General features: G+C 41.7%; 1 protein-coding gene across 2 annotated transcripts in view; it reads right to left on the bottom strand.

The window, feature by feature from the left end:
- Positions 1-24618, bottom strand: part of cdh22 (cadherin 22) — a 249081-nt gene that overhangs the window by 14691 nt on the left and 209772 nt on the right. For both annotated transcript variants that reach the window (XM_033627226.2, XM_078169868.1), the window contains exon 11: positions 5830-5947. In XM_033627226.2, the coding sequence (XP_033483117.2) occupies positions 5830-5947 (118 nt within the window). The remainder of the gene's footprint in view (positions 1-5829; positions 5948-24618) is intronic.

The following is a 24618-nucleotide window of genomic DNA, read 5'->3' as shown; positions in this document are numbered from 1 at the left end:
TGTTGGAAATTAACTTTTTTGTACACCTGCCACTGTGGCTGGTGGATTCCACATTCTACCAGATTACCATTGTGTGTTTCTGGCTGGTGAGTGGAGCAAACCTAGCAGCCACATGCATATTTTACCAGCATTTGGCCGGTGCTAATTTTCAACTCTGGTCCTTGGTTGCCTGTATTTAGTCTGTGTTTTATGGTCTTTTCTTTTACTTTTATTTCATGGCTTATATTTTTATTGTTGTAGTGCTTTTGTTTTTATGTGTTGTATGTTTTTATGATCTTGTTTTGTGGGGCACTTTGTGGATTTTATTTCTGTGAAAGGTGCTATACCAAATAAATGTAGTATTATTATTAATGTAACCACTAAGAAAGCTCCAGGATTTCTGTCTACCCACTTCAAAATGTGCAAGGAAACGTTACAACATAGTTTTGTAACAGAACATTCACTTCAGCTAGTTTATTTCACAAATACAGGGTTGAGAGTTGACAGCTAGCTGAACAAACGCTGCAGAACATGCAGTGAGACTCTTGAGGTCTGTCCTTGCCCCCACCCAGCTCAGCTCCGTGCATAGTGAGTACATAGTGAGTGAGTGAGTGTGTGTGTGTGTGTGTGTGTGTGTGTGTGTGTGTGTGTGTGTGTGTGTGTGGGAGAGCTAGATAGAGACAGTGACAGTGGGTGTGCTCAGAGCAGAAAAGTGTTGGCGATCGGAGCAGGAGGGAAATTAACGGTAATGCTGTCAAGTGGTAGTAAATGTACGATGTAGGTTTCAGTTTGTCCATGAATAAACACTGCAGCTCCTCAACACCAAGTTTTCTAGAGTGTCTTGCTTCTCAAGTAAAGTAAAGCTGGTTAGCATCAAACTCAAGCCTGGAGGCAAAACAAACAGTGGTGCACCCAGACATTTTTCATAGGGGTGGCCAAATGGGGCCACTGAAAATTTTGGAATTGCAACTGTACCCTCTACAACAAACTAGACTACACCATTGGTTGGGGTAATTTACTCTCAACCAAAGAGGTGGATGGGCCCACAGATTGACAGTGCCATCTCTAGAAACACACTTGGTATGACTTATAAGAATTACATGGTAAAACAATGTTGACTGCTGGCAGGAAACAGGATTCAAACAGCTGTCTCATGGCCACAGGAGATCCGTGTCAGTAAAACTCTATTTAAGCAAGAGTTGTTTCAGGTATTTGAACAACAAATTATTTTCTTTTGTGGACAATCTTGAATTGGGTCTTCCTCAACCTCAGGTCCTCTACCAGAGGCCTGGGAGTTTGAGGGTTCTGCGCAGTATCTTAGTTGTTCCCAGGACTGCACTCTTCTGGACAGAGACCTCAGATGTTGAACCTGGAATCTGCCGAAGCCACTCTCCCAGTTTGGGGGTCACAGCCCAGAGTGCTCTGATTACCACTGGCACTACTGTTGTCTTAACTCCCCACATCTTTTCTAGCTCCTCTTTCAGCCCTTGGTATTTTTCGAGCTTCTTGTGTTCCTTCTTCTTGACATTACTGCCACTCGGGATTACTACATCTATCACCACTGCTCTCTTCTGTTGTCTGTTCATCCGGTTGGTTAGCCATCGCCAGTTTGTCAGTCTGGATCTGGTCCCACAGGACCACAGGATCAGCTTGGTCACTCTCAACCACCTTTGGACGCATCTTCTACTCAGTGCAGATGTTCCTGTACAATATGCCAGCCACTTGGTTATGGCGTTCCATGTATGCTGTTCCTGCCTGCACCTTACACCCATATATATTACATATACAGTACAGGCCAAAAGTTTGGACACACCTTCTCATTCAATGCGTTTTCTTTATTTTCATGACTATTTACATTGTAGATTCTCACTGAAGGCATCAAAACTATGAATGAACACATGTGGAGTTATGTACTTTACAAAAAAAGGTGAAATAACTGAAAACATGTTTTATATTCTAGTTTCTTCAAAATAGCCACCCTTTGCTCTGATTACTGCTTTGCACACTCTTGGCATTCTCTCCATGAGCTTCAAGAGGTAGTCACCTGAAATGGTTTTCCAACAGTCTTGAAAGAGTTCCCAGAGGTGTTTAGCACTTGTTGGCCCCTTTGCCTTCACTCTGCGGTCCAGCTCACCCCAAACCATCTGGATTGGGTTCAGGTCCGGTGACTGTGGAGGCCAGGTCATCTGCCGCAGCACTCCATCACTCTCCTTCTTGGTCAAATAGCCCTTACACAGCCTGGAGGTGTGTTTGGGGTCATTGTCCTGTTGAAAAATAAATGATCGTCCAACTAAACGCAAACCGGATGGGATGGCATGTCGCTGCAGGATGCTGTGGTAGCCATGCTGGTTCAGTGTGCCTTCAATTTTAAATAAATCCCCCACAGTGTCACCAGCAAAACACTCCCACACCATCACACCTCCTCCTCCATGCTTCACAGTGGGAACCAGGCATGTGGAATCCATCCGTTCACCTTTTCTGCATCTCACAAAGACACGGCGGTTGGAACCAAAGATGTCAAATTTGGACCCATCAGACCAAAGCACAGATTTCCACTGGTCTAATGTCCATTCCTTGTGTTTCTTGGCCCAAACAAATCTCTTCTGCTTGTTGCCTCTCCTTAGCAGTGGTTTCCTAGCAGCTATTTGACCATGAAGGCCTGATTCGCGCAGTCTCCTCTTAACAGTTGTTCTAGAGATGGGTCTGCTGCTAGAACTCTGTGTGGCATTCATCTGGTCTCTGATCTGAGCTGCTGTTAACTTGCCATTTCTGAGGCTGGTGACTCGGATGAACTTATCCTCAGAAGCAGAGGTGACTCTTGGTCTTCCTTTCCTGGGTCGGTCCTCATGTGTGCCAGTTTCGTTGTAGCGCTTGATGGTTTTTGCGACTCCACTTGGGGACACATTTAAAGTTTTTGCAATTTTCCGGACTGACTGACCTTCATTTCTTAAAGTAATGATGGCCACTCGTTTTTCTTAGCTGATTGGTTCTTGCCATAATATGAATTTTAACAGTTGTCCAATAGGGCTGTCGGCTGTGTATTAACCTGACTTCTGCACAACACAACTGATGGTCCCAACCCCATTGATAAAGCAAGAAATTCCACTAATTAACCCTGATAAGGCACACCTGTGAAGTGGAAACCATTTCAGGTGACTACCTCTTGAAGCTCATGGAGAGAATGCCAAGAGTGTGCAAAGCAGTAATCAGAGCAAAGGGTGGCTATTTTGAAGAAACTAGAATATAAAACATGTTTTCAGTTATTTCACCTTTTTTTGTTAAGTACATAACTCCACATGTGTTCATTCATAGTTTTGATGCCTTCAGTGAGAATCTACAATGTAAATAGTCATGAAAATAAAGAAAACGCATTGAATGAGAAGGTGTGTCCAAACTTTTGGCCTGTACTGTACATATATACGTATATATGAATATAGGTTACTTTATACTGTATTGATTTACAGGCACAAGGCAAAGCAAATACAGCAATTCATTAAAAAAAAAGACAAAAAAACAAAATCATATGCTATATTAAAGCCAATTTGCTAATTGCAAGTGGTTGCTAAGCCTAGCAAATTGAAATTTGCTAGGCTTAGCAACCACTTAAAGTGCATTACAACATCAATTCATACACTGGTGGCAGAGTGCTCATCAGGAGCAATAAACATTTACACTTGGGGTTCAATATCTTGCCCAAAGACTACAGGGGCCAGGGATCGAACCACCAACCTGATCACTGGACAACCGCTTTAACTCCTGACCCATAGCTGCCCCACAGGTACTTGGGGACTATCGCTACTTTGTACTGCCAACTAAAACTCCTCCTGGATGTTGTATCACTTTAGCTTTGCCATTCACACTTCATAAAAGTGTCCCACAGTGGCACATGTGCAAAAAGGGTTTTGAAATTTTGAACTGCTCCACAAAACCACAGAAAGAAAAGGTATACTGGGGTAATCCACTAGAATATGAAATTCTTATTTTCTTCAGCTTCCCATCATGTGAGGTTTCTTTTTAAGCATGGTGTGGGACATTTTCCAGGTAACATGATGGCAGTTCGTCATGTAACAGCAAAGTTTTATTTGGTAAAGATGGGGCTTTGCTCTGCAGACTGCCAGCGACGACTTGAAAGAATTTAGCAACATGGGGGGGAAGAAAAGCCTTTTCATCATTGTGTGTCAAGGCTTGGAGACAGAACGCAATGTGAGGCCATGATGGGGGAAAGAAGAAGTGACAGATTGAAAGTGACAGGTTGACAAATGTGTCAATGAAAAGAGACACCAGAGTGGAAAAAAAAGAGAGGTGGGTGGATCAAAAGTCTGCGTGGGGTTTTGTTTGTCATTCACCAAAATACTGTATACACAGGGCCTGGGGTAGTGTTTGTGTACAGATATCTTACATATATACTTTGTTTATATCTAAACAAATGTGTGCACATGTTTGTATGTTTGGGTGTGTTAGGAAAATGGGGGAACGGTAACATTTAAATCATTCAAATCAAATCATTTCACCCTTTCACCTGCACATATTCACAGAGAGGTAGTGGTGGGAAAAAAACTAGAGAAGTAGACTCATGGTCCGCATGATGTTTTGATGTGTATATATGTATTCATGTTTGCATGTTAATGTGTACAGGGGAGAAAAGAGCCAGAGGGGCACTTCTGCTGTACATTTTCCTGCATGCCTATGCACATGTGTGCATACAGTATGTGTATGCACTTTACACAAGTCCCATTTTATGTATATATAATTCCACATGCATGTGAACCCGACTGCAGCAGGCCTCGCTGCCTTCACGCGGTGACATTTCCCTTGCTAGGGCTGCTCTCCTGACATTTTCCTGGTGTCAGATCAATCTTGATTTAGCCACATGTCACATTCACTTAGGTACACATCTCTAAACGAAGGCTCTGCAAACGCGTTTGCGAAAAAAACACAGACAAGCATGAAAAAAGGAAAGAAGAAGAGAAAAAAAAACAAAGTCATCACCGGGGAGCTCAGTGATTTTAATGTTTCCTTACATTGTGCAGATACGTGTGAATGTTTTCACAGAATGCAATTTTCATGCTGTTGACATTCTCTTTAAGAGGAATCCAGGAAAGATTTTGTGCTACACAAAGTGCTCAGAAAAGAGAAAATGACATTAATATAAAATGCTACTGCAGTGGGAACAAGCAGTGTAAACAGTCAGGGAAATGTCCTTAAACAAACAATGAAAAATGTCTTTTTGCAAGTAAAGAAAGTCAGATATGTATGCATGTAATACTATCTAATAGTATTACACTGCTAGGAGGACCAGAACAGGTGGTGTTTATTCAAAAATAATAAATAAAAAGTGTAATCAGATGAATGCAACAGGGGGGAAAACTATACACTACTTTGCACTGCTTTAAAAAAAGTCCTCTAAGATTGTTGAAATCTTCCTGTAGTGTACTTTATAAATTATCTTATTTTAAAAGCATCAACCATCTGGCACCTCAGTGAGGTACCTATGTGTTTTCTAGAGCTGGAGTCTTTTAAACTACTTTAACTCAATATTGCCTTCAGGTCTACATTTGCAGAATGCCCTCGAGCATTTCATCAAACATTGCCAATCACTCAGCAAAATAGTGAGATCATGTGAAACTCTTCCGTTTTTATGAGCTTCATCACGATGTTGAACATTTGTCAGTCAAGCATAGTTTTGCAGCACCTGTTTGCATTTAAAATGTGCGCACACCCACTCAAAAAAAACAGTAAAACAACCGCTCTGACAGATTCCTGCTCGTACCATTACACTCTAAAAATCTATTTTTGCTGATAATGTGCTTTTTCACCAAACCCCCCAATACAGGACCTTTGCCCTCTCACCTTTGAAATCCCACAGGGCGAAATGTCGATTGTTGGGGCCTTCGGGGGCCAGGGTGAAGTAGAAGCGATGTCCAGTCTGAGGCTCGTCTCTGTCCACCACACTGATGGTGTGAATTAGCTACGGAAAGACAAGCAACCAAAGAGAAAGCAAAATAAAAGGAAAAAAGAGGGAAGAGAAACACAGGTTAGATTTTCTGCTCAGATCCACTCAATGGGAACAAGAAAATGAATATGAAAAGCACTTTACACTTTACATTTCAAATGCCTCTTTCATGAGGGAGGGAGTGAGGTGGAGCGAGTGTACTTGGATGCAACAGACTCAGAAGGCTTCCTGTGAAAGTGCAGTTCAAAGGGGCTACAGTCACAAAGAGATAAAAAAAAAATAAATAAAAAAAAAGTCTTTCTCCGGAAAGTTGACATAGCAACATAAAAATGTCTTAATGTTAGAAATGCAAAACTATCATAAAATGCCTCGCTAAAAAACCTTTTTTTGAACAGAAAGGGAGTGAGATATTCTGTGGGGCTGCCGTATTTGCGCTAAGAAAGAGCAAAGACTAAATGCAAATGTGGAGAACAGAAAGAAAGACACAGAGACTTAGCGAGGGTGTCGCCCTCCTATCTAAACCTATATAATAATAGTGATCCACATTCAAAGATAAAATTCAACTGTGATCCAATTTTGAGAACTCTGTGTGGACACAATAAGGTGAGATATGATTCACTGTGAGCTGAACAGACATCAAACAGCCCCTGGAGATCCTTTCACCTTAACACAGGCTTCTCGGTGACAATTCATCCTCCTCTCATCCTATGAATCTGCAGCCAGCATCCAACCACAAGCTGATAAATGATATTTTCACATCACATCTGTCAGCTCTGTTTCCTCCTCTGCTGCCACACTACGTATGAGCCCACAGATTTGTTATTATTTTGATTTCCCTCACCTTTTGTTTACTGCACACAGAGCAGTACAAACACAGAGTTTGTTAAAATATGTTTTGAAAGAAGCTTAAATGTCAAAATTCTCTACATGAATGCTAGGAAAACAGAACAGCAGAGCAGCATGATGAGACAAGCTAATATGTTTTGGTTTTAAGTAAAAGCCTGAGGCTTTAAAAAACTTGAATCCCCTTATGTATTAAAATACATTTTATCCAAGTGTCTTGAAACTGTCAGTGTAAACTGTGTGAACTGAAAACAGGAACAACAACAACAACAACAACAACAACAACAACATGTTTTAATGACTCACTTTCCCCAAATTGCCCTGTGATAGTCTGGTGACCAGTCCAGGGTGCACCCCACCTGTCACCCAATGCCAGCTGGGATAGGGTCCAGTACCCCCATGACCCCTAACAGTATAAGCAGTTATGGAAAATGAATGAATAAATGAACTTCCCCCAAAATATGTAGTCCAATACTATAATCTATAATCAGTCAGATCAGCCTGTTCTCACTGCCAGGTTGTCAAAAACAGCCACTTCGTCAAGATCCTTGGCCTGTAATACTGACGCTGAATGCACCCTTCTGTGTCTCCATGATGCCCCGAGTTTTCATCTAATTCCAATGTAAACCCATCCGCAGCAATATTTGTTGCTCAGAGCAACTGACGAAGTAATAAGAGCAAGGAAGTCAATGAAGGGTGGGAGGGGCGGTGTACAGGACAAACAAACAGACTCTCAGCCAGGAGACTGCTGCTTCTGTCCCTGGTCAACACATTCTCACTACAACCTCATCACTTATTGCTGTTTGGTCATGGACTTTCCACGTCCAGAAATGACGTGCAAGGTACCCTGGGTGCATTAGTTGTTGACGTTCTGGAACGCCATTCCAAGTTCTGCCTGTTACATGCATTGTCTTCTTTCAAAATACACTTTGGGTTTCACAGGAAATTTAACGTTTACATACAGTCTCTTCCAAAAAAACGCACTACATATTGATGTTCATTTCCCCAAACAACTAACGCACATGGTTGAGTTTAGGAAAAAAGAACAGAGTTTGGCTTTATAATCTTTTGGGATGCAGACACTGCTTTCCCAGGTGAAAGTCTGTGTTTATTGGACCCATTCACCACCTTTCCCGCCTGCCTTACTCAGACTTTCGCCGCCTTAGCTTTCGTCCTTGTCCTGCTGCATTTCCCCCTGACAGTGCCGAGCACCCGTTAAACTATGACAGCGACTGGTCACGTATCATGCGGACGTTAAAAGACAGCTTTTTTCATCAGTGTCTGACGCCACAAGTCACTGCCCAAGTGCCAGATTTTGACAATTTTGGAGTGAGACCGCGTTGCTCTGGTGATGCCAAAAGTCAGTGCTATTTTTACTGCACTGCAATTTTGATGTAAAGTCAATACTGTTTTAACAGACATTACAGGCGTCAAATTCCAGCAACACTTGTAGTACATAGAGCTTTATTAAAAAAACCAAGTTCTTCAGCTTGACGCCTTCATTAGGGTCATCTGCAATGTGAAGTAACTTAGATCTGTTCTTGACATACATATGTCAATCATATCACGTATTTACGTCATGTTACGTACTTATTTTAAACCACATGATGATTTTTCTAAACCTAACCAAGTACTTTTGTTGCCTGAACATTACTGCAACTATTTGACAACTTTAAACACCTTTTACCAGTTTCACCCAGGAGACAACTGAGCATCACGTGTTAAAGGGTGCATGTCATAGAGATGCAAAATGGGTGCCTTCAGCGTAGATATCACACATGACAGGGTTGAGAAGGCGTTAGTAACTGACAACCTGGGATGAGAGGACATTGATGGTGCTTTAAATCAGTGGTTCCCAACTGATGGGTCACGGTTCATAAGTGGGTCGCGGGTCCATTCTGAATGGACCATCAAATAACTCGTGAACGTGTCAAAATTGTAAAAAATTTACTTTATTATTGGATTAAAGTGAATTACCGGCATATAGCTTTTATTTCAAAGTGCAATTTCCTGCTGCAGAATGAGTGACTAACAGACAGCTGTTTGACAGAGACAGCAAACTAGCTTGACAACATGGCCGAACGCGAGTATGATGCTGAATATATTAAACTGTGTGGACCTTGAATTAATTACTAAGGAGAAATCTGAACCCCATGGCTGGACCAGTTGGGAACCATTGCTTTTAATGATGCTTGTTTGTCCTGAGCTAACAAAAACTCTTCTGATTCTATTCTATGTATGACAATATTTTAAAGCTTAATTTTGTCCAGTTGAAATCATGGATGTGTTCTTTTGATAATACATTTGCGGAACATTGATTTTTCTACTAGCACTGTTGCAAGAGCTGATGTTGCACACCTAAAGCACCATGGTAACAATATACTACTGCGAGTAGTATTTGTTGGCATAAAATATAAAGTGAGTTGGTTTTCCGCCTTTGGTTGAGGCTCTTTATTTGTGACATTTTGCAATATGACAAAGAGTCACACAGAGAAAGTAAATATTATTCACAGAGCTGGTCTGATTTGTCTTGACTTATATAATGCTACTAAAAAAAGAAAACATTAAGTCTGTCATGGATTTTGATTATATTTTCAAATTAACTAGCAATTAACATGACACATCGTATTTGTTTAAACTGTACAAAACTGAAAAAAAATAGCTGTTTTATGAAGTTCTGCAACATTTCTTGGCAAGTACTTCCCAAAAACTATTTCGGTACAGTCAATTTTGAACTATGAAGAAAAGTCTTAATGCCTAGCAGTAGCACACCACATTAAAACCCTTGTTAAAGATTCAGTGAAGTTTGCATATGATAAGTACGCACATTTTTGTCTGCTTGTCCTTCAAACATCAGTTATGTACATGCACTGCCTCCACTCCTGTTGTGTTGTCTATCCCAGAAGGCAGCAGACACCTCGCACAGATGGCACGTGTCATTTTGTCAATAACACAATAATTGTTTTAATCCTGGTTTACAGGAAAAGCTGAGAGCTGCTAACGACTTTATGAAAGCTCAGTTTCTTTATTTTATGTCTTACACATTTTGATAGCCCGGGTATTTGTTTAGCAACAGTTCATCCCACTACAAGTATCTATAACATTACGCCTACTGCACACACAGTCAGCCGTTCTTACTTGTCTGTTCTTAGTCCAAAGATTGTTTTTTCTTCCCTCTGAATTAAAAGATTCTGTATTTCTGCATTCCTTAATCAACTTGAATGACCAACACCCTTCAGTGAGTTGTGTGAGGAGGAGCTGAAGCACATAAAAGCAGGTGGGGAGGCTCAGTGAGAGATTTTTCCATCATCAAAAATTGTCTTAAATTTTTGCAGAACCTTGAAGGAAGCCATGTTTTATTTTGCAGTAAGCCTCCCCCTCCCTTCTTCCTTACACACACACTCACAGGTGAACTACTGAGAGGCGCTGTTAGAGATCTGCAGGGACGCACATGACAAACAACCCCCAGAACTACTATTAAGTAAGGTGTTTCTCAGAATGATTAAAGCAGGGTTTTCGATGGCTGTAATTCCTTTGTCTGCTCTCACAAAAGCTTAGTGTATCAGATAAGATCCAGGGAAATATATCAAACCATTACTCAGCCGTTATAATAGCCGTCTCCTCTTTAAGGGGCAGGAAGCAGGATACTTATAAAATGTTAAACATGGCTTTGTTTACTGGACTGAACTCTTCTTCTGTCTCTCTTTCCCCCTGTATCTCTCTGCCTCTTTAACCTATTCTCTCTATTCATCAATGTGATTTCCTCTTCCTCTGATTCCTTGTCCTTTGCATTTATCTTCTCCAAAGTATCTCCCTCTCATGCTTGTCCTTTCCAGAAAAATGTGTCCCTCATTTATCACCCACCTGCGAATTGATTATTCAAACAACAATACCGTAGATATACTCCACACCCTCCTGGTACATAAAGACATCTGCTTTATTGTGTAACTTTTAAGCTCATGTCGCCTGTCTGTGCAAGACAGCCTCGTTCATTTATTGCACCGCATACAACTCTGAAATTATGAGCCTGAGCGGCGGCTATGCATTACTGTGTGACTAAGCTACTGCCGAGCACACTTCCGGGCCACAATTGTACCTTCACAATAAACAGCTCCTCAGCATTGACGTTGCATCACAGACACAGAACAGGCTTAGTCATACCCACAGCTCAGGGAGGTTGTTTGGGATAATATGGCTTACTTTGTAATTACAAAATGCTACGGCATGATTTCAGGGTAAATCACACGCTTCTTCCTCAGCACGCTGCAAAATCTGCATTCGAGAAATACACACAGAAACACATGGACCAGGAATAACTGCCTGTATTTCTACAAAGGTGATTAAAAGAGAAAAAATATCATTACATGCCATCTCAAATCTGACACCCATGGGACAGATTGCTATAGTTTCATAAACTGTGATGCCTTTTATTGCCTGAGAGTAAGGCTCTGATAGCGAAATAAGATATCAGACATAAGATATAGATAGATATCAAACCCAATGTTCATACTGTATTGAATGTACCTGGAAAATGATGCTACGTTTGCCAACTCAACAGTCCACAATATCAAGGCTTGGAACTAAAGTATGATTAGGGTACCATATTCTTAAAGTCAGCCAAATGAAACTGATTTGCAAAGGGTTAAAGGGATAGTTCTGATCTTCTGAAGTCAGGTTACAAAGTACTTACCTATAGTCAGTGTATTACACACAGTAGATGTCAGTCGGCACGTTCCCAATTTTGGAAAAGCAGATCGGAGTACCGCCAAGGAAGCTAAGGAATGTATTGCTGTAGACAGCAGCAGCAGATTAATGAATTTTAGCCACCTGCAAAAAGTCCTACCTAAAAAAAATCTATGTCAGCTTTAGTGTATGCCAAATTGAGAATAGTATATCAACTTTACCTTGCTGTCAGACAGCCCTTTCTGATGGGGTAGCTGTTAATGGCCTCCGTTTTCCATTGATGATCATCAAAACCATCAAATTCAATAGAGAAAAAAGTAATTTTAGCTTGCTGAACATAAGAGCTGCTGGTCTACCGCTACCTCAATCATTTCATTAGATTGGGTTATTTTGTGACTTTGGTTAATCTGAGCTAACCCTTTTAAACACCAAAGTTTAAACATAAACACAAACTAACTGATCAAGGCAGTGGTAGACCAGTAGCTCTGGTGTTCAGGGATGTTAAATTACTGTTATCCCAATGGAGTTTGGCTTTAAAGGGACATTGTGTAACATTTTCAGTTGTTTATTGGCAAAAATTGATGTCTGCATTCATAAATATGTTATCACTGGCGTACTATTACCTCCACCAATAATCTGACTTATTCTCGTAAAAGGAGAATTTCGGATTTGTTTGTACATTGTGCGGGTAAGTCGTCTGTGGGGTTCCATTACGTTTCGCCATCTTGAGAATACACCCGCCAGCAAGGGACATACAGTACCGCCTTCGGCGTTTTCGTTGAGAGCCAGGCCAGCACTGCGTGACTGAGGAGCCGAAGGAGAGGAGCAAGAGGCGCTTCGCTACTACCCTGGACTACCCAGGATCATGCATATGCAGCATCATGGGAGACGGAATCCTTGTCACCAAGAAAGCGCAAAAGGGAATAGAAAAGGCAGCGTGACCGGCGAATTAAAAAAACGAAGGCCCACATCGGGGTACCCTTTCCCAGGTAGAGAGAGCTGCTGAGGGAGAAAGGTAATGCAATCACAGGCCAGCGCCGCTGTTGGCTGTTAGCCGCTGTTAGCGGCCAGTGGCTAACAGCCTCATCCCTCTCCTCGCATCACTGCGCCGCTGTTAGCTGTTAGCCGCTAGCCGCTGTTAGCCGCTGTTAGCGCTGGCCTGCGATTGTATTACCTTTCTCCTTCAGCAGCTCTCTCCACCTGGGAAAGGCAACCCCAATGCTGACCCTTGTTTTTTTAATTCGCCGGTCACGCTGCCTTTTTGATTCCCTTTTGCACTTTCTTGGCAACGAGGATTCCGTCTCCCGTGATGCTGCATAATACACGATCCTGCATTATGCTCAAAGAGTGGGACTTTGTTATGTGGCAGTAGTGCCGCTGGCCACTAACAGCTGTTAGCGGCGCAGTAATGCGAGGAGAGGGATGAGGTGTGTGAGGTTGAGCCACGTGTCAGTTGTCAAAGGACAAGACGTGATTGGTTTGTTTCAATTTACATCCGCCCCAACAGTCCTACATTGTAAACACAGCCAGCATGGTGAGGAGGGGGTTTGTCAACTCGCGTCGCGCGTGTCTGTGTAGGAGCCTGAATGAATACTCCATGTAGTATCGGATGACATGGTTTCATCAGTGTTATCATAGCTTTTTGGTACACAGCGGCTACAGTTGTTGCAATACGTGTTTGAAACAGTGAGGCGCTAGAGTGCGCCATCTGTTTGAATGCAATATATGATTTCAACGTTAGATGGGAGAAATTCCTACACACTGTGGCTTTAAAGAGAGCAATATAACAACTTTAGGGTGCTTTCAGACCTAGAGTTCACTTGCTTTGGTCTGAATCAGGAACTAATTTTGTTACAAAGTTGCACAATTGCCTAGAGTTGGTTCGTGTTCTCACAGCAGCATTTACAAGCAGACCAGATAAAATGCCTTGCGCGAGAAAGCTGCTCTTGATTGGTCAGAAATTTCATGCAGGAAAAATCCAGGAAGTAAACAAAACGTTGAAGAAGAGTACACTTGCAAGGTAAATGTGACACTTTCTAATGTCACAATGGAGGGACAACTACGCAGGTTGATTTTAGCGCTGCTCATCGTGGACTATATTGCTGTCATTGTTCATTTTAGTCAAACCATACAGTTTGAAAACGAGGCGCGGCTCCAACTAGAAAACAATGTTTTGATGCATTGGATGTGCTGAATGTGCATATTAAGGCAGTACAGGAGGAGGTGCACATTAATAATCCTCCAGGACTGTAACATGCTCATGTTTAACCCAAACAATGTGTCATGTGACTGCAGTTGGTTCTGATTGAGGTCAGAACATGTTGTCGCCACAAACGAACCGCACCAGAGTTCGGTTGTAACCGGACCGAGACCACCTCTTCAAGAAGGTCTCAATCTGGTTGTTGTGGTGTGCACCCGAGTGTGATTGCTGCGTTCACACCTGCCCAAAAGGACCACACAACTGAACCGAACCAAACAGGGCAGGTGTGAAAGCATCCTTAGTTCCCTCTAGGAAATCACTGGTAAAGTTAAGCAGTGAAAGTATTCTGAATGTAGTGCACATAAACTGGTAGATTTTTTTTCTAGGTGGCTAAAATGCATTTGGCTGCTGCCCCAGTCCACAGCAGAACAGTACTTAGCTTCCATGGTCATACTCCTGTCTGCCTCTCCAAACAAGGGGCATGCCAATTGCTATCTATTTTAGGTAATACAGTGACTATGGATAAGAACCTCATACAACCCCACTTCAAAAACCGAACTATCCCTTTAAGAGCAATACATGCCAGCTGTGTATGATGTGCATCAAAACACCTATTTATTGTTTTTGCCAACAGCTGCTGGCAAATTGAAGACTCGGGATACACATAACAAGTGTGTTTCCTCATGATGATAAGGGTCAGATAAGCATTACACTACTTCTTGCTTTGTCTCTGAACAGCACCAACAAGCATAAACTGCATATGAATGATATTTGTAGGAGACAGTGCTTGCAAAGGCTGCCACACGACTGTATGATGAGCTCACATGACTTGCTGAACAATGCAGTTTTAAGTTTCATTATTTCAAAGACAACCACAGATCCATCCAATCCACAGTGATCTATGGAGAATCCAACTGAGCGTGCTGTATGTCAAAGCAGGCCTGATCGCATCTTCTCATCATTCTTTGGGGCCCTTTCAGGTTTATTTCAGTCCGAAGGTAGAGGAATAATGAGCCAAAGAGAAGACACTTAAAGCAAAAGCTTTGTTATCAGCCGATGGATGGATTTACTCATTTCTTTGAAGAAATATGAAAAGCAGTGAAGATGTAGTGAGTGAGCCGTGATCTGCGTCCTGTGACTCTGCCCTCAGCAGGGGGACTCTCAGGCGGCGTCTCGGGGTGAGTGCAAACTGCTGAGGGAGAGAGGGAGAGCGAAGCGAGAGAGGGAAATGAGAGTGTGGGAGTTTATCGAGCAGCTAGCGAAGCTCCCTCAAGCACAATCACCTAATTAGATTTCTATCTAGCAGTCCCCTTTCCTGACCCCCTTAAATCTCCTGCATCTCTGGAAAGCAAAGAGGGGAGACTTTCCCAAAAGTACATCTCATCTGCACTAGAGGTGTCTGAAAGGTCAAGGTTGTGAGAGGGAGGAGGCTTTCTCATCTGCAGCAGAAATCAACTATTTCACGATGGCAGCAGGGAGGTAATGAATAAATAAATAAATAAACACACAACTACTTAAAATGAGCTGGGAGAGGTTCATCTCTAAAGCCTGGAATGCACTGTAAGCGTCAGGTGTGTTTTCAAACACATCCATTATATTCAGTGGTTAAAAAGCATCCTCATGGTGTCCAGTGGAGCATGAAATGTCTCGGTGCATTGCTCTGGACTTGATTCAATTCCAGGATGAAAGAATGGCTGTTTTATACTTTTTGGGGCCATGGCGTCAAAAGAAAAGAGCTAAAATTGGATTCATAGCTAAACAAATTTATTTTAGAAAGTAATATATATTTAATAAAAATCTAAATTGGTATGCCCACATTTCAGTAGCTACAGTGCATAATTTGATGGATCTTTTATTAGCAAGCATGTAATAAAACTATGTAGGGCACTTGGAGAGTGTAGACCTCTGCCAAAACCACATGCCCTATCTCGCAATGATGAAAGTGCAGTATACGACATTCAGAACATTAATGTAACAGCAAACTGCCATTATTCATATCTCTGCTGGGGAACTTATCATGGCCACTCTGCACTGTACACTACCCTGACTGGGTGAGCACGGGATAGTGGTTAGCTAGGGATTAGCTGTGGAGCTAACACTGTTAGCTCTGTCAGCACTGTTGCTGTTGTTAGCAATGTTATTCTGTCAGCTTAACTATGGCCTGACCCACTGTGGCAAGACAGCCTTTTGCAAAAACATAATGCCCACCCTCCAGTCCCCCTCTACCAAGTCGGCCTAATAACTGTGAGCTAGTCCCCATTAGCACTGTTAGCTCAGTCAGCAGTTGTTAGCTATTGTCAGTAATGCTACCACCACAATGTTTGACTGTGATTACTGCATCCGCCCTGGAATTTAGATGGGATCCAAAATGTAAAGGGTTACTTCTTGGCCAATGCTACAACCTTCCACCAAGTTTCATGGAAATCACTAGTGTTTCTGCAGTCCTGCTGACAAACAAATGCTCAGACAAATGCACAAACTGAGCTGAAAGCATGACCTTCTTGGCGGAGGTCATCACATACAATACAACAAGGGATATACCTCATTATCATAGAACTAGCCTGTCAGGTGGCCTGCTATTCAGTCTAGATGAAGTAGAGGAGGTATATAGCCTACACCAGGTATAAGAATCTGGTATAGTATGCTGCCTTTAGTGGTGGTGAAGCTAGCTGATGTTTACACAGTAAATCTGAGACTTTGCTCACCAGAAAAAAAATACAGCATTGATTGTTAGACTTTTAGAAACAAAAAAATCAGATGATCATTTTTTAACCATTGATACAAGATCAGATCAGTCTTTGCTAGACTTGTCTTTTTTTTCCCCTAAATTTTTTGATTCAGATCGGAAAATCCTCCTATTTGACCTTTTGGATTGCACTGACAAACATCAGTTAGGCTTGAGAAATTACCACCTGCAGAGAACCACTGAAACAGCAAAAGGGCTGCATCAAAGGACACATCAAGTTCCATCGAATGCACACAGACCTTTATGCCATAAACATCAATATGAACAGGGTGGATCTAAAAAGATGTTGCAGGAAATAGTGCGTGTTCCAGTCTCTCTAGTCTGCTGGTTTGTCTGATTCAACATTACCATTTGAGGGACAAAAGGAAGAGGCATTTGGTGAGTAGAACATATGACTCACTCAGTCTCCTACTCATGAAATACTGTCTGGCAAAACTGTGAGTCTGTCTGGCTTTTTTCCTTGTCTGTGTTGGTTTGCTTCTCTTTTTACTCACTTCTGTTGTATGTCCTACGCGTGCCTGTGTGTGCTTGTTTTGCTACTTTTTCTGTACATGCATGAGGTGAGTAAATGTTGTGGTCATGTGTATGTGATGTGACGTGTGTGCGTGTGTGTGATTCAGACAGGCTTAACATTTAGCTATTTCAAACCGACTCTCCCAGGGGTTGGAGGTTGGCGGTGACGTGGCCAAACGGAGGTGATCTGTCGCAGTGACCCACTCGGCCAGCTGTGAGACAACACGGCAGAGCTGACAGGCCTCCGTTACCCCAGGCCATACTTAGTATTTGGCTTTCCACCCAGCCTTTTTTCTGCACACATGGCACTATATGATATCTGTCCCTCTGCATTCAGTCAGATAAATACCACGAGGTGGGCGAGGAACGGGCTGAGAGGCGAAGATTGTGTTCGCGTGTCATTCATTGAGGTGCAGCAGATTGGGAAAATGGGCGAACCAGTAGATGGATCCAGAATGGTAGAAATCAAGACAGGATTCAGATCTCGTGAACTGTAATTAAAATAACATTGCTAAGCTGAGATTTGCATTATCTTTGTCTGATTCAATACATGGCTGGTTGGTCATACTGTAATCTGTATAAACAGATATGTGCATATGTATGCAGAATCTGTAGGCAATGGTACAAGATTTTGGTAAGGCAAGCATTCTGGTTTCTGTTTTTAGTCAGAGTAGTATTGACCATTCAGTGGTAGGCAAAGACTCTGTTTAGAGAGGCAAAACCCATTGGCTGAAATGCAATCTTGGAACCCATTGTCTGTCTTTATATTTTTAAGCTTTTGTTTTTGTTTTACAGAGATTGGCTGAAATGATCAGCACAGAAGAAGAGGAGGTCTTAGCTGGATGTTAAACCTGATCTCCCAAAATACTGCCCATTACCCCCAGAGGCTTCTTGTCATCAAACAGATAGTCAGTGGGTTCCTAGATTGGTCATACTGTAGTTAAACTGCATGTGACCGCCCCACTGCTTGGCTCCTCTGCTGTGTCTGCTGTCTCATTGCAGGGCTGCAGACAGTGATGAGTGCAATTAGTGGCATGGGACACACCTGGGCCCTGCTTGCCCCATGCACATGTGCGATAGAGCAACAATCAGACCTGGTGTTGGAAGACCTCCTCACCTTTTCCTTGTTTTTTTTTACAGCAAATTTTCACTCATCCACTCTTGTCACTATTGACTCATACCTGTTTGCTTGACTTGTGTTGATTACTTATAGATAATAAATCACTTGTTTCTTCATAACTTGTGTGTCTCCCACTTTTTTTGTCCAGACTAAGAACCTGGCTGTGACATGCATCACATCTTAAAACATTTGGGCCCATTTAGAAATTGGGTGGTTTGAACAAAGTGATCTGTTTGGCAATAACTGCTTCATTGTTGGCTTTTTTACATCAATTTATGTATAATTATTAATAATACTTAATAATTTATATTGACCTTTTATAGATATATATACCACTGTTTTCCAGAGGAGTAGAATATGTCAACTTTTTTCTTAATAGATAGACAAATTTAAGGAATAACTGATTTTAGTTAAAGCTGTATTAGCAATGACGTATAAAAAGCTGTAGAAACAGGCCTTGTGATTCCCTCATGGAGAGCATATTTAATGTTACATGTTTTGGAGCCAAAAATATCTAGTCTTAGCTGGATATCTGCTTGCTACACCTGATCTCACAAAATATTGCCCATTACTCCCAGAGGCTCCTTGGTCATATTGTAGTTAAACTGCATGTGACCGCCCCACTGCTTGGTTCCTCTGCTGTGTCTGCTGTCTCATTACAGGGCTGCAGACAGTGATGAGTGCAATTAGTGACATGGGACACACCTGGGCCCTACTTGCCCCATGCACAGGTGTGATAGAGCAACAATCAGACGTGGGCTGCATCCCAAGTCTCTTATTTTATACTGCTAACTCCTAACTCCTGACTTGAACTGGAAGTCGTTCGAGGTCCACCATCTTTAAGGCCGTCTCATGTCTCTTATTCCTGCCAGTAAGGAGTTAGCATTAGGAGTTAGGAGGGATCTGTTAGGTGCGATGAGTAAGGCAACACGAGAGGTTCCTTACAGGAAGTCTTTTTCAGCTTGAGGCTCTGACGTATAAATACCCGCCCCCTACATCTGGCTCATTTGAACGAGATGGCAGAGAAACAGCGCAAGTGTACCCGTTACATGCATTCTTTGCAATGAAACGCTGTAATTCACATGCCTACGTGACTACAAAGAGTAACGTTAATGATATTTCATGCAAGTCATGTTGTAATTAAGTTTATTTCAATCACAACCCGTTGCGTTGTTCAGCGGACTGTCGGTGATGTGTGGCTGTTAAATGTGCAGCTACTCATGTCCAGAACCACACGAACACACACACACACACACACACGCACAAACACATTTGCCCATCATTAATTGTCCTGCATGTCATGTGAGTGGAATGTTTAATAGCTTGTAGGTAATATTAATTAGCCTATTAATATTAATTAATATTATTACTTTCATTAATGTTGTTGTAAGCTACTGTCATTACCATCTGTCCTGCATCTCTCTCTGTCTCTGTCTCTCTTTGTGTCTCATTGTGTCATACGGATTACTGTTAATTTATCATGTTGATCTGTTCTGTATGACATCTATTGCACGTCTGTAAGACGAGTCTGGAAGAAGGATCCCTTCTCAGTTGCTCTTCCTGGGGTTTCAACCATTTTTTCCCCGTTAAAGGGTTTTTTTGTGGAGTTTTTTCTGATCTGCTGCGAAGGTCCTAAGGACAGAGGGATGTCGTATGCTGTAAAGCCCTGTGAGACAAATTGACCAGCGGATATAATGTGACTTAGGATGTACGCTGGCTCCGTTATGCAGCAGATCCAGCTGTGCCGCCCATAGGTGCCACCGTCATCAGAAAAGGACGTCGCTTTACGTGACGCTTCAGAGTAAGGCCGTCTCATGTCTCAAATCAGCAATCCTCGCTCCTCACTCCTAACTCCTGACTCCTTAAATGTTTTCCTAAGTGGGAGGGACTAAACAGTTAGATAAGGTGACTAGATAAGGTGGTTAGTAGTAATTTTAAAGGGACTTGGGATGCAGCCCTGGTGTTGGTAGACCTCCTTACCATTCCTCTTTGCTTGTGTTTTTTTCCCCTCTTTTCTTTGTTTTTTACAGCACGTTTCACTCATCCACTCCCCACACTACTGACTCGTACCTATTTTCACTTGTGTTGATTACTTATAGTTAATAAATCACTTTGTTTCTGAGTAACCCATATGTCTCAACTTTTTTGTCCAGACTAAGAGCCCAGTTGTGACAAGCATCACATCTTAAAACATTTGAGCCCATTTAGAAATTGGGTGTTTTGAGCATAGTGTTCTGTTTGGCACTTAAACTGCTCCATTGTTGGCTTTTAGATAAATTTATGGATATGTGTATGACAGTTTTAAGGAATAACTGATAAGCTGTTTTAGCAATGGAGTATAAAAAGCTACAGAAACAGGGCTTGTGTCCCCCTCGTGGAGAGCATATTTAATGCCATGTTACATGTTTGGAGCCAAAATTATCCTTAAGTTTTGGAAACTTGCGAAGATGCTTCTTGCTAATTATCACACTATTCTGTAGTTTTTTAATAGAATATTTGTAATGTGACATGGTAAGTTTTTTACTCTCTACGGATTCAAGGGTCAAGAATGGTTTTAGGGCCAGGTTAGGTTAAAGGAAGGGTTAGTTGTGAGGGCTAAGGTTAGGGGGCTGTAAGTCAATGAAGGTCCTCAAAAGCACAGAAGTTCAAATATGTGTGTTTGTGATGCATATGGGCAGCTTGAGAGAGTTTCGAGGCCCAAGGCAAAAACCAGTAGGATGCTCTCTCTGCCTTTGCTTCACACAGTCATTGCAGCTAATGAGACAAGCACTCGCTTCCAGTCGAATCCTAAAACCATTTCAAAGACATGAAGAAATCTGAACTGACCCAAAGAAACCTTGTACAATATTTTGTCTTTGTTCAGAATTTCTAGCATTTTTATCCATGAATATTATGCAAAGGAAAAAGTCAAACTGCACATAGAAAGAGGGAGATATAAATATATTTACTGTGCAGATGAACCTGCAGTTTCTATACTAGCAATGGATAAGAAATGCATGTCTTTTTTGGCATGGCTGTGCGTTCTGTGTGTTCTACATAACAGTATGATAACAGTGCGAATCCAATCTGTATTTACTGTGTGGCTTTCTCTCTGCACACATCTCTCTCATACTGTAAAGTCACTTATTTTGCTTTTCTTTCCATCTCTGAACATCGACCAGAATAAGACCCTTAGAAGGCCCTGTGAATAAAAGGTGAGAAACTATTTAACACTTTGTGTCATGGCCTTGGCTTGAACTGTGTCCCCAAGCAAAAAGCTGCTTAGCTGGTGTCACCTATCTTTTTTTCATTTACTTCTCTGCCAACCTTTCCTCTTCCCTCCACATGCATTCTCCCTCTAAACACAAACAAAATAGGCTGTGTTGCCAACTCTCAAATGGGATCAAACCCAACCGCAGTTAAAAGGCTTAGGTTAATCTGATTTTCTCTGTGGTTCCACCGAAAGCTAGACCTGAGCCAAGTAGCTGACACTCCATGAACGAGAGCGGGTGAAAACACAGCACACAACAGGAGACAATGGAACGCTCCTCATTAGCTTAGTAAACCGGGGGTTGATCTGACGTATTAAGAGTGTGACAGTGAAGGCTGTGTGTGTGTGTACAGCAAGTGCGTGGGTGTGTGCATGCATGTCTTTATTTCATTGTAGCAAGCGTCTGTGAAGGGACAGGCATGTACAATTGTGTTTGATATAATTTGTGGTAAACAGAGCAAGCAGATTCAGCAGGACAGACACACTGACAGACAAGATGGATGAGATGGATGTACTGATTGTCATTTGGGGAGAGACCCCCAGATGAGAAGTGAGTCCCCACAAAATCACTAAAAACACATGGTCCCCACAGCGTTTTATAAACAAGCCACACACATATACACATTACAAAAAATAACACAAACACATGATTTGCTGACCTCTGTTTACATAAAATGTGACACATTAGTAAATAATAATGGAAAAAAAAGCACCACTAACAGAAAACACCACATACAGTTTCATATATGCGTTGTTACACTTACAGCTTGATTGAACGATTTATGTATAAAATAAATTACTGTTTACTTGTAATTAGCCACAATCAAGTCCTGCTATCAATCAAGTGATACTCATATTGCCTCACAAGTGGGTTTTAGCTGATTTGCAATGGAAACATGAAACTAAAAGAGCACTCTTCTGTAAAAAGTTTTGAATCTGGAGCCAAGCAATTTGACAGTTGATTCAATTGAAAAATAACAGGTGTTGTGTTGTGTGCTCTAATTAATTCTGCCAGTGTAGCAGGGCCTATAAAGAACATGAAACAGGCTAGACACTGAACAAAGCAGCAATAACCCTCTCTAGCTTCATATTTCCTTTTCACAGAGGCCAGATGACGCAAGCAAAGGGCTTAGGGTCCGGAGGCATATGCATAAAGCAAGGGAGGGCAGCTCACCACTGTTTGACGTCTACTCCAGGTGAAAGAAAAATGGGCTTAATTATGTCTGTTTCTGAGAGCTGTTGCCCTGTCCAAGTTTCAAAATTGATTAACAACGTTCTGGGGAGCTGAAACAAAATTGAAGCTCATTTTACACGCAAACATCTGTTGGCTGATGCTTATATCTCTGGGCTCCTCCTTTGGCAGCTTATTTTACTGAATAAATAACTGTATCTTGGGAAGCAGTAGGCATCAAAGTGGTTCAACATATCAGGCAGCAGCTCTCTGTTTCAATAGAAGCCTTCATTTTACACCCCCTGAATTAAATTGTATGGTATGAAAACACCACAGAAAATCCTCCAAATGTTGGGAATGTTATTTTAATGTTAGCTTAACATTTCATAGCAAACTTCTAGAATATTATTATTTTTCATTAAGTGTGGTTGCATCTGTGTGTTAGCATTTGTGAAATTTTAACCGAATATGTGACTATACATTGGTTTTATCCTCCTCTTTACCCTTATTCAAGTTTAAAATGCACTCAATTCTATTTAGGCCTGCATTGAAGACACAGGCCCCACAAACGACAGGTACTTAACCTAAAGTTACATACTTAATATAAAGGAACGTAGGTTAGGTTTAGGGAAAAAAAACATGGTTATGCATTTTTTGGTTTAGGCAACTGCAGCTTTCCCAATTACGTGGGTTATACACAAATTACTGGCTCAGGATTTCATAGAATATATATACATTGTGGTGCATTACTTTTGTAAGTATAAGTGCAAACAATGCCTGAGAACAGCCTGGTTTCTCATCACAAAAGATAGCACAGTGGTAAAATTAAAAATTAAAGGATCTTCGCCTGTATATGTGCTTGCAGGTGTGTGAGTTTGTGGCTGATATTTTAGTAAGTGGCACAAGACTCCTCCAGGACTGTGCTACAGAGGCAGAATGAGGAGAGGAAATATATGCATCAATTCATCAATAGCGGAGATTTATACAGGCTTTGTGACATCATCTTGTTTGCTCCCAATCCCCAAACCTGTGCAAGTGCTAGCTTGAATATGAGATGCAGCCAAATTGCTCTGAACGGACAGTTGCCAAACAACTCGATTACCTCTCAAGAGACCAAAGGTTTTCAGACGAGGGCAGATTGCCAGCATCTCTGATTTTCTTGAAGTATTGTGAATCGAAATCTCCACTTGTTGACGGGGAGAAATTCAGTAGCGTTAAACTGACTTTTGTTTGCAAGGCAATTTTTTGGTTCAGTGCTGTTTATCCTGTCATTACCTAAACTTTTATTGGTCTTGCTTCAATGGAAAGGTATGATAGATGAGTAATTCATTCAAGTCATTTGCTCATTCACTTCTCTCCGAGATGGAAGGCCAACAATAGAAAGGTTCTATCCTTGCCATTAATCAAAGAAAAATGCTACAAACCACAGCTCTAGGCACCAGTGTAGATGCAGTGACTCCACAGACCAAAAACATTTTTCTTCACACCACTCACTCCATTTTTCAAAGGTAAAGATGCAGTGACTGACAACAACTAGTGGAAAACAGTTTTTTAATGTTATTCTGAGAATAACATGGAGGAGAAAATTGTTTCCCCCATGCCCCCCTGAGGTTACCCCAGAGGCTGAAAATGAGCATTAGAAAGCCTTTGACCCAAGGCTAACACATTTTCATTCAATCTCGGCAGGCTGACTCCGACAGAGCTCCCCACAACAACATACAAAAAGGACTCCAAAAAGAAAATGAATGAAAATCAAGAGATATTGTCAGATGTTCTTGTCATTTGATGGCCAATTGTAGATGGACAGTCATAAATAAAGAAAAACAGCATACTGGCAGATACAGAGGTGGCAGTGAGGCTGAATGTCACTCTCTCCTATGTATGGAATCCTTTTCTTCAGTTTGTTATTACAGTGTGAAATATTTCGCTGCATTTCTCTCTAATGAGAGAATTAAAAACCTTTTCTTTTACAATGCTGGGAGCCAGCAATGATCTTTTTGCTGGAAGACTAATCATCTCTGTGTGATTAGGAGCTGAAGGTTAATGTGGGCTCTTGCAGATGGGAGAGGGAGCGAGGTGGGAGTGAGGGAGATCAGACTAGACAATGTTCTAGAAAGGCGCAGGCGGGCGGTGTTACAGAGGCACAGGGGGGCTATAAGT

This window comes from Epinephelus lanceolatus, chromosome 1 (genome assembly GCF_041903045.1).
Source record: "Epinephelus lanceolatus isolate andai-2023 chromosome 1, ASM4190304v1, whole genome shotgun sequence".
Taxonomy (NCBI): domain Eukaryota; kingdom Metazoa; phylum Chordata; class Actinopteri; order Perciformes; family Serranidae; genus Epinephelus; species Epinephelus lanceolatus.
The sequence above is the reverse complement of the archived record's forward strand: the minus strand, read 5'-3'. Positions and strand labels throughout refer to the sequence as shown.